At 40.3% G+C, this 18,795-nt stretch overlaps 1 protein-coding gene across 8 annotated transcripts in view; it reads left to right on the top strand.

Annotated features, from left to right (window-relative positions):
- The window catches only part of DNAH12 (dynein axonemal heavy chain 12), a 245,766-nt gene that overhangs the window by 213,439 nt on the left and 13,532 nt on the right, over positions 1-18,795 (top strand). For 6 of the 8 annotated variants that reach the window (XR_004272357.1, XM_032289540.1, XM_032289537.1 and 3 more), the window contains one exon: positions 15,252-15,389. The exons of 1 other annotated variant lie outside the window; for it this stretch is intronic. Coding sequence is in view for 6 of the 7 variants with exons in the window: in XM_032289540.1 (XP_032145431.1) it covers positions 15,252-15,389 (138 nt within the window). In the remaining variant the exon portion in view is untranslated. Of the gene's footprint in view, positions 1-14,269; positions 15,029-15,251; positions 15,390-18,795 lie in introns of those variants that run through there. One more of the 8 variants, XM_032289543.1, reaches the window with a different exon arrangement.

Raw genomic sequence — 18,795 nt, 5'->3', positions numbered from 1 at the left:
TTTAAGGTGGTTTTTTCCAGTTCTGTGAAGAAGGTCATTGGTAGCTTGATGGGGATAGCGTTGAATCTGTAAATTACTTTGGGCAGTATGGCCATTTTCACGATATTGATTCTTCCTAACCATGAACATGGAATGTTTCTCCATCTGTTTGTGTCCTCTTTTATTTTGTTGAGCAGTGGCTTGTAGTTCTCCTTGAAGAGGTCTGTTACGTTCCTTGGTAGTTGTATTCTTAGGTATTTTATTCTCTTTGTAGCAATTGTGAATGGCAGTTTGTTCTTGATTTGGCTCTCTTTAAGTCTGTTATTGGTGTATAGGAATGCATGTGATTTTTGCACATTGATTTTGTATCCTGAGACTTTGCTGAAGTTGCTTATCAGTTTGAGGAGATTTTGGGCTGAGACGATGGGGTCTTCTAGATATACAACCATGTCGTCTGCAAATAGAGACAATTTGACTTCCTCCTTTCCTATTTGAATACACTTTATTTCTTTTTCTTGCCTGATTGCTCTGGCTAGAACTTCCAGTACTATATTGAATAGGAGTGGTGAGAGAGGGCATCCTTGTCTAGTGCCAGATTTCAAAGGGAATGCTTCCAGTTTTTGCCCATTCAGTATGATATTGGCTGTTGGTTTGTCATAAATAGCTTTTATTATTTTGAGGTACGTTCATCAATACCTAGTTTATTGAGGGTTTTTAGCATAAAGCGCTGTCGAATTTTGTCAAAGGCCTTCTCTGCATCAATTGAGATAATCATGTGGTTTTTGTCTTTGGTTCCGTTTATGTGGTGAATTACGTTTATAGACTTGCGTGTGTTGAACCAGCCTTGCATCCCTGGGATGAAGCCTACTTGATCATGGTGGATAAGCTTTTTGATGTGCTGTTGCAATTGGCTTGCCACTATTTTATTGAAGATTTTTGCATCTATGTTCATTATGGATATTGGCCTGAAGTTTTCTTTTCTTGTTGAGTCTCTGCCGGGTTTTGGTATCAGGATGATGTTTGTATCATAAAATGATTTGGGAAGGATTCCCTCTTTTTGGATTATTTGGAATAGTTTCAGAAGGAATGGTACCAGCTCCTCTTTGTATGTCTGGTAGAATTCGGCTGTGAACCCATCTGGACCTGGGCTTTTTGGGATGGTAGGCTCTTAATTGCTGCCTCAACTTCAGACCTTGTTATTGGTCTATTCAGGGTTTCAACTTCTTCCTGGTTTAGGCTTGGGAGGAGGCAAGTGTCTAGGAATTTATCCATTTCTTCCAGGTTTACTAGTTTATGTGCATAGAGTTGTTTGTAATAATCTCTGATGATGGTTAGAATTTCTGTGGAATCTGTGGTGATATGCCCTTTATCGTTTTTTATTGCATCAATTTGGTTATTCTCTCTTTTCTTTTTTATTAATCTGGCTAGTGGTCTGTCTATTTTGTTGATCTTTTCAAAAAACCAGCTCCTGGATTTATTGATTTTTTGAAGGGTTTTTTTGTGTCTCTATCTCCTTCAGTTCTGCTCTGATCTTAGCTATTTCTTGTCTTCTGCTAGACTTTGAGGTTTTTTGATCTTGCTCCTCTAGCTCTTTCAGTTTTGACGATAGGGTGTCAATTTTTGATCTCTCCTTGCTTCTCATGTGGGCACTTATTGCTATATATTTTCCTCTAGAGACTGCTTTAAATGTGTCCCAGAGATTCTGGTATGTTGAGTCTTCATTCTCGTTGGTTTTGAAGAACATCTTTACTTCTGTCTTCATTTCATTGTTTATCCAGTCAACATTCAAAAGCAAGTTGTTCAGATGAAGCTGTGCGGTTCTGGGTTAGTTTTTGAATTCTGAGTTCTAACTTGATTGCACTGTGGTCTGAGAGACTGTTTGTTATGATTTCTGTTCTTTTGCATTTGCTGAGGAGTGATTAACTTCCAATTATGTGGTCAGTTTTAGAGTAGGTGTGATGTGGTTCTGAGAAGAATGTATATTCTGTGGATTTGGGGTGGAGAGTTCTGTAAATGTCTATTAGGTTTGCTTGGTCCAGGTCTGAGTTCAAGTCCTGGGTATCCTTATTAATTTTCTGTCTGGTTGATCTTCTAATATTGACAATGGGGTGTTAAAGTCTCCCACTATAATTGTGTGGGAGTCTAAGTCTCTTTGTAAGTCATTAAGAACTTGCCTTATGTATCTGGGTGCTCCTGTATTGGGTGTGTATATATTTAGGATCGTTAGCTCTTCTTGTTGCATTGATTCTTTTACCATTATGTAATGTCTTTCTTTGTCTCTTTTGATCTTTGTTGCTTTAAAGTCTAATTTATCAGAGATGAGAATTGCAACTCCTGCTTTTTTTTGCTCTCCATTTGCTTGGTAAATCTTCCTCCATCCTTTTATTTTGAGCCTTTATGTATCCTTGCATGTCAGATGGGTTTCCTGGATACAGCACACTGATGGGTTTTGTCTTTTTATCCAATTTGCCAGTCTGTGTCTTTTGATTGGGGCATTTAGTCCATTTACATTTAGGGTTAATATTGTTATGTGTGAATTTGATACTGCCATTTTGATGCTAGCTGGCTGTTTTGTTCGTTAGTTGATGCAGATTCTTGATTGTGTTGATGCTCTTTACCATTTGGTATGTTTTTGGAGTGGCTGGTACTGGTTGTTCCTTTATATGTGTAGAGCCTCTTTCAGGAACTCTTGTAAAGCAGGTCTGGTCGTGATGAAATCTCTGAGTACTTGCTTGTTCGCAAAGGATTTTATTTTTCCTTCACTTATGAAGCTTAGTTTGGATGGATAGGAGATTCTGGGTTGAAAGTTCTTTTCTTTAAGGATGTTGAATGTTGGCCCCCACTCTATTCTGGCTTGTAGGGTTTCTGCTGAGTGATCTGCTGTGAGTCTAATAGGCTTCCCTTTGTGGGTAACCTGACCTTTCTCTCTGGCTGCCCTTAGCGTTTTCTCCTTCATTTCAACCGTGGTGAATCTGACGATTATGTGCCTTGGGGTTGCTCTTCTTGAGGAATATCTTTGTGGTGTTCTCTGTATTTCCTGGACTTGAATATTGGCCTGCCTTGCTAGGTTGGGGAAGTTTTCCTGGATAATATCCTGAAGAGTATTTTCCAGCTTGGATTCATTCTCTTCGTCACATTCAGGCACACCTATCAGACGTAGATTAGGTCTTTTCACTTAGTCCCACAGTTCTTGGAGACTTTGTTCATTCCTTTTTACCCTTTTTTCTCTATTCTGGCCTTCCTGTTTTATTTCATTGAGTTGATCTTCGACCTCTGATATCCTTTCTTCTGCTTGGTCAATTCGGCTGTTGAAACTTGTGCATGCTTCGCGAAGTTCTTGTGTTGTGTTTTTCAGCTCCATCAATTCACTTATATTCCTCTCTATGTTGTCCGTTCTCGTTAGCATTTCATCAAATCTTTTTTCAAGGTTCTTAGCTTCTTTGCATTGGGTTAGAACATGTTCTTTTAGCTCACTGTAGTTTCTATTACCCACCTTATGAAGTCTGAATCTGTCATTTCATCATACTCCTTCTCCATCCAGCCTTGTTCCCTTGCTGGTGAGGAGTTGTGATCCCTTTTAGGAGGGGGGTGTTCTGGTTTCGGGTGTTTTCATTCTTTTTACGCTGGTTTCTTCCTGTCTTTGTGGGTTTATCCACCTGTTGTCTTTGTAGTTACTGACTTTCAGATTGGGTCTCTGAGTGAACTTCCAGTTTGTGGATGCTGAAGTTACTTCTTTTTCTTAGCTTTCCTTCTAACAGTCTGGCCCCTCTGCTGTAGGACTGCTGAGGTCCACTCCAGGCCCTGCTTGCTGGGGGATCACCTGCAGCAGCTGCAGAACAGTAAGGGTTGCTACCAGTTTCCTCTTCTGCTATCTTTGTCCCAGAAGGATGCCTGCCAATTGTCAGTCTGTTCTCTCCTTTATGAGGTGACTCTTTGGATATACGGGGGTCAGGGAGCTGCTTGAGGAGACAGTCTGTCCTTTATTGGAGCTCAAGTCCTGAGCTGTGAGCTCCGTTGTTCATTCAGAGTTGCTGGGCAGGTATGTTTAGGTCTGCTGCAGCAGAACTCATAAACTCCCTTTTTTTTTTTTTCCCCCAGGTGCTCTGTCCCAGGGAGTTAGGGCTTTACTTATGAGTTTCTGTTGTGCTGTTGCCTTTTTTTTTTCTTTCAAGGCTGCCCTGCCCAGCGAGGAGGCAGCCTAGTCACTGTCTGCCTGCAGAGGCTTTGCTGAGCTGCTATGGGCTCCGCCCAGCTGCCGTGTGATCTTCCCTGCAGCCCTGTTTATATGGGTGTAGTTAGAACTGCCTTGGCAATGGTGGCCTGCCTCTGTTATGGCGGACTCTCTCTGTAGTGGCAGGTTGCCTTGGCAACAGCGGGCTGCCTCAGCAATGGTCAGACTGCCTCCATAGTGGTGGAGTGTCTCAGTAATGGCGGATGCCCCTCCCCCACAGAGCCAGACCGTCCCGGGTTCAGCTATGCTTGCTGCTGTGAAACTCTCAACCCAGAGCATTTTCTTTTTTTTTTTTTTTCTTTTACTTTTTGCTTGAAAACTTTATTAAAATAAGGATTAAACCTGAAAAAAAGAGCGATGAGAATGCTAGCCCTTTGCATAAAATCAGCAAGAAAAAGGAAACAGGGAGAGAAAGAGAGGAAAGAAAGGAGAGCATTTTCAATTACTGTTTTTTTTTGGTGGGGGGTTGGGGTGGGGACCACCCGAGCCTGATCACTGGCTCCGTGACTCAGTCTTTTTGTTATTGTTGAACGGTCAACTCTCTCCCAGTGTTCCACTCGCCTGTTGAAAAGGCGCCGGGATCTCCCTTGCCGCGACTCACTGAGCTGGCTGAAACAGCAGCACTGAGATTCCTGGCGGTTTTTTTGCCTAGGAATCTCCTGGCCTGGCTCGCTGTTTCAGATGAATGGGTGACTCTGCTGTCTCAGGGCTCCAATCGCCAGGTAAGAGGGCACCCAGACCAGTGTCTTTTGTACGGAGAACCGCCACGCCAGGGCGCGGGCAAAGCAGCCACGCGGGCCGAAACAGCTGCGCCGGCTGAAACAGCCACACTGGCGACCCATGGGGCTCCTCCACCTGGGAACCTCCTGGTCTGTGGGCAATAAAAATCCATCTGGAAATGCGGCGTCCACTCACCCTCTGCACTTTCACTGGGAGCTGCAATTCTGAGCTGCTCCTAGTCGGCCATCTTCGAATGCTCGGGTTTTGACTTTTTAATCCAGTTTGCCAGACTGTGTCTTTTAATTGTGGCATTTAGGCCATTTGCATTTAACGTTAATATTATGTGTGAATTTGATCCTGCCATTTTGTTACTGGTTGTTTGTTTTGCCCATTGGTCGACGCAATTTCCTTGTTGTGTTGTTGGTCTTTACCATTTGGTTCGTTTTTGTAGTGGCTGGTACTGGTTTTTCCTTTCTGTGTTTAGTGCTTCCTTCAGGAGCTCTTGTAGGGCAGCTTTGGTGGTGACAAAATCTCTCAGGAATTGCTTGTCTGTAAAGGATTTTATTTCTCCTTCATTTATGAAGCTTAGTTTGGCTGAATATGAGATTCTGGGTTGAAAGTTCTTTTCTTTAAAGATGTTGAATATTGGCCCCCACTCTCTTCTGGCTTGTAGGGTTTCTGCCGAGAGATCCTCTGTGGGTCTGATGGGCTTTCCTTTGAGGGTGACGTGAACTTTCTCTCTGGCTGCCCTTAGCATTTTTTTCCTTCATTTCAACCCTAGTGAATCTGACGATTATGTGCCTTGGGGTTGCTCTTCTTGAGGAGTATCACTGTGGTGTTCTTTGTATTTCCTGTATGTGAATGTTGTCCTGCTTCGCAAGGCTGGGGAAGTTCTCCTGGATAATATTTTGAAGAGTGTTTTCCAGCTTGCATTCATTTTCCCTGTCCTCTTCAGGTACACCAATCAAGCGTAGATTAGGTCTTTTCACATAATCCCATATTTCTTGGAGGCTTTGTTCATTTCTTTTCACTCTTTTTTCTCTAATCTTGCCCTCTCTTTTTATTTCATTGAGTTGATCTTCGATCTCTGATATCCGTTCTTCTGCTTGATTGATTTGGCTATTGAAAGTTGTATATGCTTCATGAAGTTCTTGTGCTGTGTTTTCCAGCTCCATCAAGTCGTTTATGTTCTTCTCTGGGCTGGTTATTCTAGTTAGCATTTCATCTAATCTTTTTTCAAAGTTCTTAGTTTCTTTGCATTGGGTTAAAACATGTTCTTTTAGCTCAGAGAAATTTGTTGTTATCCATCTTCTGAAGCCTGCTTCTGTCAGCTTATCAAAATCGTTTTCTGACTTGTTTTGTTGCCATGCTGGTGTGTCGTTCTGATCTCTCTGGGGAGCAGAGGCATTCTGGACTTTGATGTTTTCATCCTTTTTGCACTGGTTTCTTCCCATCTTCTCTGAGTGGACATGCTTTCTGTTAAAGTTGGTGTTATTTCTCATATATAAGCCTTTTTTTTTTTAAACGCAGGTGTCAGTGTGCCACTTGAGACAGCCTGTCCATTGTCTGCCTGTGGAGGCCCTGCTGGGCTGCCTCCATCTCAGCCCAGGCTGCTTTTTATTCTTTGCCTAGTTTCTGTCCTGCTGTGGTTAGCCCTGCCTTCCCGATGGTGGGCTTTTTTGCTCTGCCGAGCGCACTGTTCCTGGCTGGAGGATGTGTTAACTGCAACACATCCTGGGATGTGGGAGAGGGACTCTGGTTGCTGGATCTTGTTGGGGAGGGGCCTGTCTGGTCGTATCCCCCTCCCCACTTTCAACTCTCCCTTCTGTGAGACTGGCAGTTCCTTTTTGCAAGCTTTCTCCGTATAAGTCCAAATCTCCGCCCTGGTCTGCGCTAACAAGGCACCGGGCTGGCCAGGGCTGCTGTCCTGGGCTGTTGCCTGGGTCTGTGACTCCGGGTGGCTCTCAGCAAGGCAGCATTTCCCTGGTCTGTGTGCTGCCAAAGTCTCAGAGTGAATTGCTGTATCTGATTCAGAGAACTGAGAAGGTGATGCCCCCTACCATCCTTTGTGCCTGATACACTTTCCAGGTGGGGCAGTGCCCTGCCTTGCCTCTGCTGGACGCCTTTGGGCTGCTTTTGCTGCCTTTTTTGGAGGTTAATCCCGCTGTTCAACCAGTCCCTTTAAAACAAAACCAGTACCTCGCTCGGAGACACGGATATCACTCTGGTTCTGTCTCACTCAGTGGTAGCTGCACTCCAGAGAAGCTTCCTTTTGGCCATCTTCCCTTGAATCTTTTTAGAACTTTTAAAATGTGCTTTATAGTGATCAAATATAGAAATGTAAAATTTTATTTAATAATACTTTTATAAAATTTTTATTTAATGTTTTTAAAAGTTTAAGCATTTTCTAACAAGACGGAAACTATACTTATCTTGTTCACCATTTTATTCAAAATAGTTTGTGTTCACTTCCCACACAGTAGACATCAAAATAAATATTTGTTGAATGAATGAATGTATCTTAGTTTGTTAGCCAAAGCCCAAGAATGTGTTTGATTAGGACCCAAGAGTAGAAATCTATTTTCACATTGTTTATTCTTTTTCAACAAGTATGTGTGCCAGGCCCTCTACTAGGTAGTAGATACAAAGCAATAAGAACAAAATAGACCCATAAAGAAATCTGCCTTTATGGAACTTAACTTCTAGTAATAATGTTAAGCATATTAATAGTGCTTTTTCCTGAATCCGCCTACAACAGTTTTGTATATGGCATTGGGTACTTTACGGGTCCCAATACAGAGCACTCATTTCCCTGCCTGAATTCTTACCAATTGAGAAACAGGAAAAAGTATGGCTATATGGTAACCAATTATAATCTTAATTATTAATCTAGGCTAGATTAAAAGATGTAGCATATATCTGTGAACAAATGGGTTTCATCTTACTGAACCCCAAAATTAAGCAAAGTTTTCCACCCAGAGGAATAAAGGAAAACCCAGGTCTCTATAAGAAGCTCACTTCTAAGAAAGAAAAGGGAGAAGCTGGGCTGAGCATAAATAGTTAATTTTCCCCAAATTTACCAGTCAGGTTGGTCACTTCCCTCTCCTGCTGCAAGTGAGTACAAGAATGGAGAAAAGTCCAGCATGTTACATTAATTGGGCACACGAAACATTACTAAGGGAAAATCACCTCCTGCCATCACCCCAATATTCACTATTTATCATATTTGCCTATTTGAGCTAGAAAAAGAATGATATTGAAGGTAAAATAACTAGATTCTTTGAAGGTCAGGTAGTTTCCCTCTGCTTAATGATACTTTCTGTGTACCCTAGTTCTGCGCAGTAATTTTGTTTGTAAATCTTAGAACAGGAGAGAATATTTTGTGGTTTTATTTAGAAAGAGAGTTTAGTGGAATGGAGAAGATAGGATGGTGTCTGATCCCCATCCAGAGTTTGAGCTCCTGCAATTAGAAGAGAGAGGGCAAGAAAGAGAGAAGGGAAACTTTGAAAGATTCTAAGCTCGAGCAGAAGTCATTTGGAACTCAGATTATTCAAATAAAAATGGTGCTAAGTTAGAGAAGCATTCTCACCTCTTGTGTATTACAACAACAAAATAAAGCAAATTTTGTTGAGCAAGCAACATTGGCACCCTAAGTATTGGATTTGTGGGATATATGAAGTTAGTATCTTGCCATGTATTATCATTTTTATGATGAACAGTGGAAATAGGTAAGGCTTCACCAAGCAATTTCTCCAACAGTACAAACAAATGAAAGTAAGAGAAGTAAGAGTGTAAATGCCCCATGACGTGGGTTCTCAGTATTCCTCTGATTCCCCGCTTGTTCAAACTCATCTTGCTAGGTCCCATCTCCAGAGTTTCTAATTCATTGGGTCTGGGGTGGGGCTTAAGAATTTACAGTTCTAGGCTGGGCGCGATGGCTCACGCCTGTAATCCCAGCACTTTGGGAGGCCAAAGCAGGTGGATCACCTGAGGTCAGGAGTTTGAGTTCAGCCTGGGCGACCTGGTGAAACCAGTCTCTACCAAAAATACAAAACAAAAATTAGCTGGGCGTGGTGGTGGACACCTGTAATCCCAGCTACTAGGGAGGCTAAGGCAAGAGAATCACTTGAACCTGGGAGGCAGAGGTTGCAGTGAGCCAAGATTGCACCACTGCGCTCCAGTCTGGGTGACAGTGCAAGTCTCTGTCTCAAAAAAAAAAAGAATTTATAGTTCTAACAAATTCCCAGATCATGTTGATGTGGCTGGTCCTGGAATCACACATCAAAAACCATTGCCTTCCAGTATCAGCAGGAGACTGGTTTGTAGACGTATGAAATTCCACTGAGGTTTCCAGAAATAGCTGGAATGCCTTTTGATAAGGCTAATTTCTGACAGTTAGGCCAGAAATAATTTGAACTATTATCAATTGGCCCTTAAAAGTAAAAAAGATCTTTTTAGTCATAGGTTGTTGATATCTTGGATGTTGGAGTTACTTAGCAATAATAAAATATCCGTTGTCAGTTTATAGATCTGTCTACTATCCTCACTTTATTCTCCTTAAGGGCAGGGGTACATTTCTGTATCTCTGCTTATTTATTCGGTAAATATTTATTGAGTACCTAGTAGGTGCAAGGCATTCTTATAGGAACTGGTAATATGGCAATGAACATATAAATATATAAAAACATAAAAAGGCCTGTCTCTGTGGAGCTGACATTCTAGTCAAAGGAAACCCATGGAAGGCAAGCTCAAACACAATCCCCACAAACATGGGGTACTTGTTAAAGCTACAGATGTCAGTGCCCTACTTCTGGAATTCTCATTCACTAAATTTGAAGTAAGGGTCAAGAACAAGCATAAATATAGCATACCATACATACACCATGGCCAAGTGGGATTTATCTCCTAGGATGCAAAAATAATTTAACTTATAAAAATCAATGAATGTGATATACATTAACAGAATTAAGGATAAAAAAATCACACGATTATCTCACTAGATGCAGAAAAAGCATCCAACAAAATTCGATACTTGTTTATAATAAAAACTCTCAGCCAGGCACAGTGGCTCATGCCTGTAATCCCGGCACTTTGGGAGGCTGAGGTAGGAGGATCGCTTGAGGTCAGGAGTTTGAGACCAGCCTAGCCAACATGGTGAAACCCCATCTCTACTAAAAATAATTTTTTTTAAATGCCAGGCATGGTGACATGTGGTTGTAATCCCAGTTACTTGGGAGGCTGAGGCAGGAGAATTGCTTGAGCCCATGAGGCAGGGGTTGCAGTGAGCTGAGATGGTGCCGCTGCACTCCAGCCTGAGCAACAGAAAAAGACTCTGTCTCAGAAACAAACAAACAAAACTCTCAACAAAAGAGGAATAGAAGAAAGTTACCTCAGCATAATAAAAGCCATTATGAAAATACTACAACTTATACTCAATCATGGAAAAACTGAAAGTTTTTCCTGTGAGATCAGAAACAAGGCATGGATACCCACTCCTTCTACTTCTGTTCAAGACAGACTGGAAGTCCTAGTCAGAACAATAAGGCAAGAAAAAGAAACAGGAGGCATCCAAATCAGAGCAGAAGGAGGAAAATTATCCTTATTTCCAGATGATGTGATCTTGTATATAGAAAACCACAAAACTCCACAAAGAAAAACCTGTTAGAGCCAATCAATGAATTCGGTAAAGTTGTAGGGTATAAAATCAATATGTAAAAATCAGTTCTGTTTCTATACACCAAAAACAAACTATCTGAAATGGAAATTAGGAAAACAATCCCATTTATAATAGTACCAAAAACAATAAAATACTTAGGAATAAATTCAACAGAGGAGGTGAAACATGTATACACTGAAAACTACAAAACATTAATGCAATAAATTAAAGAAGACACAAACATGAAAAAATATCCCATGTTCATGGATTGGAAGACTTAATATTATTAAAATGTGCAAACTAACCAAAGCAATCTACAGATTTAATTTAGTAATCCCTATCAAAATCCCAATGACTTATTTTTCTCGGAAATAATAGAAAAAAAACCTCAAATTCATATAGAACCACTAAAGATCTTAAGTGGGTAAATCCATGTTGAGAAAAAACAAAACTAGAGGCATCATACTTCCTGATTTCAAAATATATTACAAGTTACATTGATTAAAACAATATGGTACAGGTTAAGTATTCCTTATCTGGAATGCTTGGGATTTTTTTTTTTTTGGAATATTTGCATTGTACTTACCACTTAAGCATTCCAAATACAAAAATACAAAATCTGAAATGCTCTAATGAGCATTTCCTTTAAGCATCACGTTGGTACTCAAAAAGTTTTGGATTCTGGAGCATTTTGGATTTTGGGTTTTTTAATCTAGGATGCTCAACCTGTACTAACACAAAGTCAGACATATAGACCTGTGAAAAAGAATGGAGAGCCCAGAAATCAATCTACACATATAAGGTCAACTGATCTTTGACAAAGGTGCCAAGAATATACAATGGAAATAGTACAGTCTCTTCAACAAATGGTATTGAGAAAACTGCATATCCACATGCAAAAGAATGAAATTTAACTCTTATCTTACACCATACACAAAAATAAACTCAAAATGGATCAAAGACTTAAATGTAAGATTTGAAACTGTAAAACTTATGGGAGAAAACTTGGAAAGCTTCATGACATTGATCTTGACAATAATTCCATAGATATGACACCAAAAGCATAGGCCGCAAAAACAAAGTGGGGTCAAATCAAACAAAAAGCTTCTGCACAGCAAAGGAAACAATCAACAAAGTGAAAAGGCAACCTAAGGAATGGGAGAAATTATTTGCAAACCATATATTAGATAAGGGATTAATTTACAAAATATATATGGAACCACCTACAACTCTATACAACAACAACAACAACAACAAAAAGAACCAGATTAAAAATGGGCTAAAGATTTGAATAGATATTTCTTCAAAGAAGACATACAAATGGCCAACAGATATGAAAAAATGCTCAATATCACTAGTCAGCAGGGAAATGCAAACCAAAACCACAGTGAGATATCATCTCACACCTTCTGGAATGGCTATTATCAAAAAAACAAAAAACGTGTTAGCAAGGACAAAATTGGAGCCCTTTTACACTGTTGGTTGTAATGCAAAGTGGTGCAGCCATTAAGGAAAACAGTATGGAGACTCTCAAAAAAATTAAAAACAGAACATATGACCCAGCAGTCTCACTTCTGAGTATTTATCTAAAAAAATTGAATCAGAATCTCTAAGAGATACTTGCAGGCCAATGTTTATTGCAGCACTATTCACAATAGCCAATGTGTGGAAACATCCTAAATGCCTATTGGTAGAATATTATTCAGCCTTAGAAAAGAAGAAAATACTGCCATATGTGACAACATGGATAAAACTTGAGTATATAATCCTAAGTGAACTAAACCAGTCACAGAAAAAGAAATGCTGTATAATTCCAGTTATGTAAGGTATTTAAAATAGTCAAACGCATAGAATCAGAAGATGGAATTGTGGTTACTCAGGGTTGTGGTGGGTGGGGGGCAGGGAATAGGGAGTTATTAATTAATGGGAATAGGGTCTCAATTATGCAAGATGAATAAATTCTAGAGATTAGCTGTACAATATTCTCCTTATAGTTAACAATACTGTGTTGTATACTTAAAAATTTAAGAGGGTAGATTTCATGTTAAATGTTTTACCACAGTAAAATAAAAATTATTAAAACATAAATGACATAAACAAAACTTGCACGTTCAACTAGGTTAGCAACCACCGGGCTCAATGGCCATGATAGCATTATGAAGTAAGGGAGGACAAAGAAAGGAAGGGAGAAAAGAGACAAACATTTACTGGCCACCAGCAGATTTTAGGTAGTTTAAATAGACAAGCCTTGTAACAGTCCTATAATATAGGTATCATTTTCATACACCTATTTGTTAAATAAGGAAACTGAGGCTCAAATGATTTAAATAACTTATTGAGGTCATTGAATTAGTTCATTCTTACACTGCTATAAAGAAATACCTAAGACTGGGTAATTTACAAAGGAAAGAGGTTTAATTGACTCACAATTCCACATGGCAGGGGAAGCCTCGGGAAACTTACAATCGTGGCAGAAGGTAAGGGGAAGCGAGCATCTTCTTCACAAGTCAGCAGGAGAGAGAAGAGCAAAGGAAGAACTTCCAAACACAAAACCATCAGCTCTTGTGAGAACTCACTGTCACAGGAACAGTCTGGGGGAAACTGCCCCCCATAAGCCAGTCAGCTTCCTCCCTCAACACTGGGGGATTACAGATCCCTCCCTTGATATGTGGGGATTACAATTTGAGATGAGATTTAAGTGGGGACACAGAGCCAAATGACATCAGTCATAACAGCTCAGCCCAGTGTTGGAGGTAGGATTTGGTATCCAGGACTGCTGACTCATTCCATTTGTGTGTTAATCACACAAATGGAAAGAGTCATTTGCTTGGCTGAGTTGAAAAATGCTTCACAGAGGAAGTGATATTTGAAGTAGGCACAAGAAGTATGTTTAATATGTACAACTATTATGACAAGGTTGTTGAAAGAGCAATAAGCTCATTTTGGCTAAACTGGTAGGAAACAAGAATGGGAAGGAACACTGGGTCAAAACTGGAAGTCTTTACATGCCTTGCTAAGGAGTTTGAGTGAGTCAACACAAAACTGCATCATGTCATAGAAAACAAACTACAATGTACACCCTCACTGTTGGTGTGTCAGTGGTATCATCATTAGGCAGAGAAGGCAGCATCCTACTGCCCCCTTGGCTTAGTCCAAAACAAACAAGCAAGAAAAAAAAGGAAGGGGTTATTTTTGAAGAAAATATTTTTTAATGTTTAAAAGCTTTAAGAATATCTAGCTTTTTAAAATAACTAGGTAATGGGACTGTGGCAAACCACTCTAATGTCCTTTATCACAGCTCTTCAGTCCATATCTCATTTCAGCCACAACTGTAGAAGATAGTTCTTTGTGAGTTCAGACTCTTCATAGACTACAGCACTTTATCTCAAGTATGCTGGCCTCAAGTATTCTGTTTTCTGTCCTCAAGAGTCCTCTGATGCCACAGGAGCCTTCTTGGCCTGTAGACGCACAAGCATAGACCAAAAACGTGGAGAAATTATCAACTCCAGGGACAACCTTCAACTATTCAGGGACCGCCTGTCCCAGCAGAACTGAGTCCCCATCACAGCAGCAACTTCAGTATTCCTGATACTAACTTTTCCTCTTTCTGGGTCTCCCTTTCCCTTTCCTCTTTTCCTGGGATTACCTCTCACACCCACCATCATGCTCGTCTTTCTCTCAAGGTCCATTTTTGGAGGAACCCAGTCTAAATAAAGTCCAGAGACAGAAACAAATCCAATCATACCGTTTCCCAAAACCTTAAGGATGGTTCCTGCCTTAAGAAAACCCACTATTTAAAAATATGTAGAGAATATATGTAAATCAGGTAATTGTTCTTATTGCTAAATGTTATTCCCCTATGAAATGTTTTACCACAGCATTCATCCAGGATATTTAAAATATGCTTTGATTTACTTAAAACATTTCAAAACATTTATTCAGTAAAGCATAGTATGTTTGCATTCTAATATTAAAGAATAATGTCTACTGCATTATATGAAAATAGCTCAATGGATTTTCACTGGATTTGGAGCTATGTTTGAGATGTTCTAAATTAAAATACATGCTGTGTATCATACTTGAAATTTACTTGAGGGGACCTTGAAGAGTTGGGCAATCATCCTCTGGAGCACTGACACAGATTTTGTGAGAAGCCCAGTGGCACACATATCACATACATGAGGATGCCACAAAGCAGATCAAATAAACAATGGTTTCAAAAATGATCTTTAAGTGGAAAGTCACAAAGTCAGGAATGACATATTGTGATTTATTCATGTCATAATGGTTAATCATTCCCCTGCACTTACAGCCTCAAGCATATGCAAACAAGTTTGTAGAATAACAACATTTAAGTATTGAAGTTGTAAATATGAGTAATATCAAAGTATTATTAATTAATACCTTGGTAAAATGATATCATTTTTGCATTTTAACAAGGCTTAACATTACTGTGGTTTGTCCAGCTTTGGATATTTGAATTAAATCATAAGATGAGTACTATTTATAGTAAGTATTATTTTAGATAGGATTTTTTAAAAACAGAAGTTTGTAGCAATACCTGATCACAGAATATGGCAATGAGAAAGATCATTTATCTTTTCTTCTGATTTTACTGATGGAACTCTCACCAGAATTTTTTGTTAATGTTGTATACTTTTAAAGGCCTGGGAGAAGTTGCTGTTTGGAGTTTGTTTTTTTCACGCCCTTGTGCAAGAAAGAAAGAAATTTGGTCCTCTTGGTTGGAATATTCCGTATGGATTTAATGAATCAGACTTGCGCATCAGTGTCCGACAACTGCAGGTAAAATTAACGAGAAATTAACATTCATGAAGGATCACTATTTATCAGGCACTAGGCAGGTCTTTTGCTTGGAATAACTGATTCACTTCTCCCAACACCACTAACAGGTGGGTAGATAGTACTAAGTATGGCTTATGAAACACTGTCTCCATCTGGATTCTTTCTGCTGCAAGTAATAGGAAATCTGATTCAAACTGGCTTACACCACAATGAAGCTCATTATCCCACATACTAAAGAGGTGCAGAGGAAGGACAAGCTCTAGGGTTGGTTGATTCAGCAACATCACAATGTTGTCATCAAGGACTCTGGTTCTTTGTCTTTTTGCAGTGCCATCGTCAGTGTTGGCTTTATGTATGTCCTCACTATCCTCTCCTTTCCTCCACTTGGTCAATTCTACAATTTAGCTCTATTAATCAACAGAAACAACTTGTCTAAGCAGAAAAATAATTCATTGAAAGGATACTGGATAGCTCAGGGTATCACCAAGACAGACGGAGAACCAGGCTCAGAGAAGAGGCATCCCGAGTCAAATCCAGAATCATTCTGAGTCTGGTAAGGCAGCATCTCTACCCTTGATGAATATTAGACCCCAGAGCTTGCATGGCTGCCGCACAGACTCTAGTCTACTGCAGGCCTCCGCTGCCATGAGCACTTCAAAGACATTCCTTGCTGTTACTGATTTTTCTTTTTTGAGATGGGGTCTCTGTTGCCCAGGCTAGAGTACAGTGTTGCAATCATAGCTCACTACAGCCTTGAACTCCTGGGCTCAAGTGATGCTCTTCCCTCAGCCTCTGGAGTAGCTGGGACAACAGGCACATGCCACCAAGCCCAGATAAGTTTGTTTTGGAGACAGTCTCACTCTGTCACCCAGGCTGGAGTGCAGTCGCATGATCTCAGCTTACTGCAACCTGCACCTCTCAGTTCAAGTGATTCTTGTGCCTCAGCCTCCAAAGTAGCTGGGGATTACAAGTGTGTGCTAATTTTTTGTGTGTTTTTTAGTAGAAATAGGGTTTTGCCATGTTGCCCAGGCTTGTCTCAAACTCCTAAGCTCAGGCAATCCACCCACCTCAGCCTCCCAAAGTGCTGAGATTACAGACATGAGCCACTGTGCCTGGCCCCTTGTAAGTTTTTTTTTTTTTAATTTTTAATTTATTTTTGTAGAGACAGGGTCTTGCTACATTGCCCAGGCTGGTCTCAAACTCCTGGTCTCAAGTGATCCTCCCACCTCGGCCTCCCAAAGTGCTGGGTTACAGGCATGAGCCATCATAGCTGGCCTGTTCTTGCTCCTTCGTATCCTAATCCCCTACTTAATTTAAGGTGGATGCATCTGAGTAGCCAAGCCCAGGTCACAGGTATAGGCTTTAGCTGTAAGGGAGCTTGGGAAAAGTGAGTAGCTGGCCTTTCACCAGTTACAGAATATTAATATTTTTCTGCTCTTTTGCTGTTCTGAGGGGCCTTTTTGAAATAGGGCCTAATGAAGGGAAAAGAGAAACATTGACAAAGTCTGATTAGGTGCTAGTATATTTCAGTCAGGCAGGTTTTTGTAAGGCTATAAGCATGTAATCATATTTATACCAACCTTTAAAATAAAAATTATTAACACATAGTTTGTATAGAAATGGTTGCTATTTTATCAAACCTTTTAAAAATATCAGGACAGAAACCTTAACTGGAATAAATACATCCATTTGAAAATCCTTGTAACAGTTGTTGAGATTGGTGCTCATGGAATTGTAACTGCATGATGAAATGGTATTGATTTTAAACATTGGTTTTTGAGACCAATTTAGTTGGCATAGCGTGAGCTTGGAGAACATTTTGCCAAAACCATCTTACTGCATAGAATTCATCTTCTGGCCAAGCCCCAGTGTCCAGCCTCCAGCCTCTGATGTTATCAACCTTTCTAGCCCCAACAATGAAAACTGCCAGCATTGGCTGGATCCATCTTTCATTTCTTCAGAGATTGGAAAGATGACTGAGGATGAATCCTTAAGCCATCTTCACCTGCTTATACCCACAGGCTGCTTCTCTCCAGAAGGCAAATCAGAAAACTGATGGCTAAGTGGATAGACAGCCAGAGAATGAGTTGTTGGTCACTACTTCTTGCATATGCCACAAATTTAACATTAAATTCTCATGAAGTCTCTACCTTTAGTTTTGGGGAGGGAAGGGACCCAGTTGAACACATCCCTCCCTTCCCCTGAAGAGGGGACAAGGAGAAGTTCTCCTCCTCTTGTGAATAATTCATTTCCCAAAATAATGACCTTCCTCTGTCTCAGTCCCCATTTCATATCTTTTGGTGCTTCTCTTCCTCCTCAAAACATGGGAGTCTTGATGGATTAAGCCTCCTTTCAACTTGGTTCTAAAGAATTTAGAAATATTTTTTCTCAACTGTACATAGTATCTGCTGTAATTCCTACACTGTTAGGTAAACTTCAGGGGCCAGAAAAGCTCTCAACCCACAACTTACACCATCCCAATACACATATTATCAAAAATTCCTGTATATTAGAAAAAGTGTGGGATCTGGAGCTGGAAGAAATAAATTCAGGCCTTCATATTACTTCACATTTTCGAGACTGTTTCCTACTCTGCAGAGTTATTGAGAGGTGAATAATACAACATAAAAACTACGTAAATGGTAGTTTTTATTATGATTATTACAACAGTAATAAGGAAACTAGAAACGATACATATTGTTTACCAATGGAACTATCTCATAGTGTGTGATTTATGCTCTGGCACTAAAGTTTGAAATTGTTTTGTTTTTATCACATTGTGAAAAATGTCCTAAACCAGGCACCTGATTCTCAGCCATGGCACCACTGGCATTTCGGGCCAGATAGTTCTTTGCTGTGGGCAGTTCTCCTTGTATTGTCTAGCAGCAGCCCACGCCTCGACCCAGTGGGTGCCGGTAATGCCCATAACACCCCACCTCCCACCGCAGTTGTGACGTATATCTCCAGACATTGCCAAATGTACCCCGGGGGAAAACATTAACCCCAGTTGATAGCCAGTGTGATAAAATAAGGTTTATCCAAATTCATATGAAAAATACTTGGTAATTTCCATGTCATCTTTTTTTAATTAAATGTTTCTCTCATTACAGAAGCAGTATGTCTTTATTTCAGAAGAAATTAGAGGTGCAGACAAGCAAAGTAATTTAAGATAAAATAAATCGGCCAGGTGCAGTGGCTCACACCTATAATCCCAGCAAGGGAGGCCAAGGCAGGTGGATTACCTGAGGTCAGGAGTTTGAGACCAGCCTGGCCAACTGGCGAGACCCCATCTCTATTAAAAATACAAAAAATTAGCCAGACGTGGTGGCACTCTCCTGTAATCTCAGCTACTTGGGAGGCTGAGGCAGGAGAATTGCTTGAACCTGGGAAGCAGAGGTTGCAGTGA

Source organism: Sapajus apella, unplaced genomic scaffold (assembly GCF_009761245.1).
Source record: "Sapajus apella isolate SASKATOON/1434 unplaced genomic scaffold, GSC_monkey_1.0 scaffold23, whole genome shotgun sequence".
NCBI lineage: Eukaryota > Metazoa > Chordata > Mammalia > Primates > Cebidae > Sapajus > Sapajus apella.
This window is presented reverse-complemented; position numbering and strand designations above follow the sequence as displayed.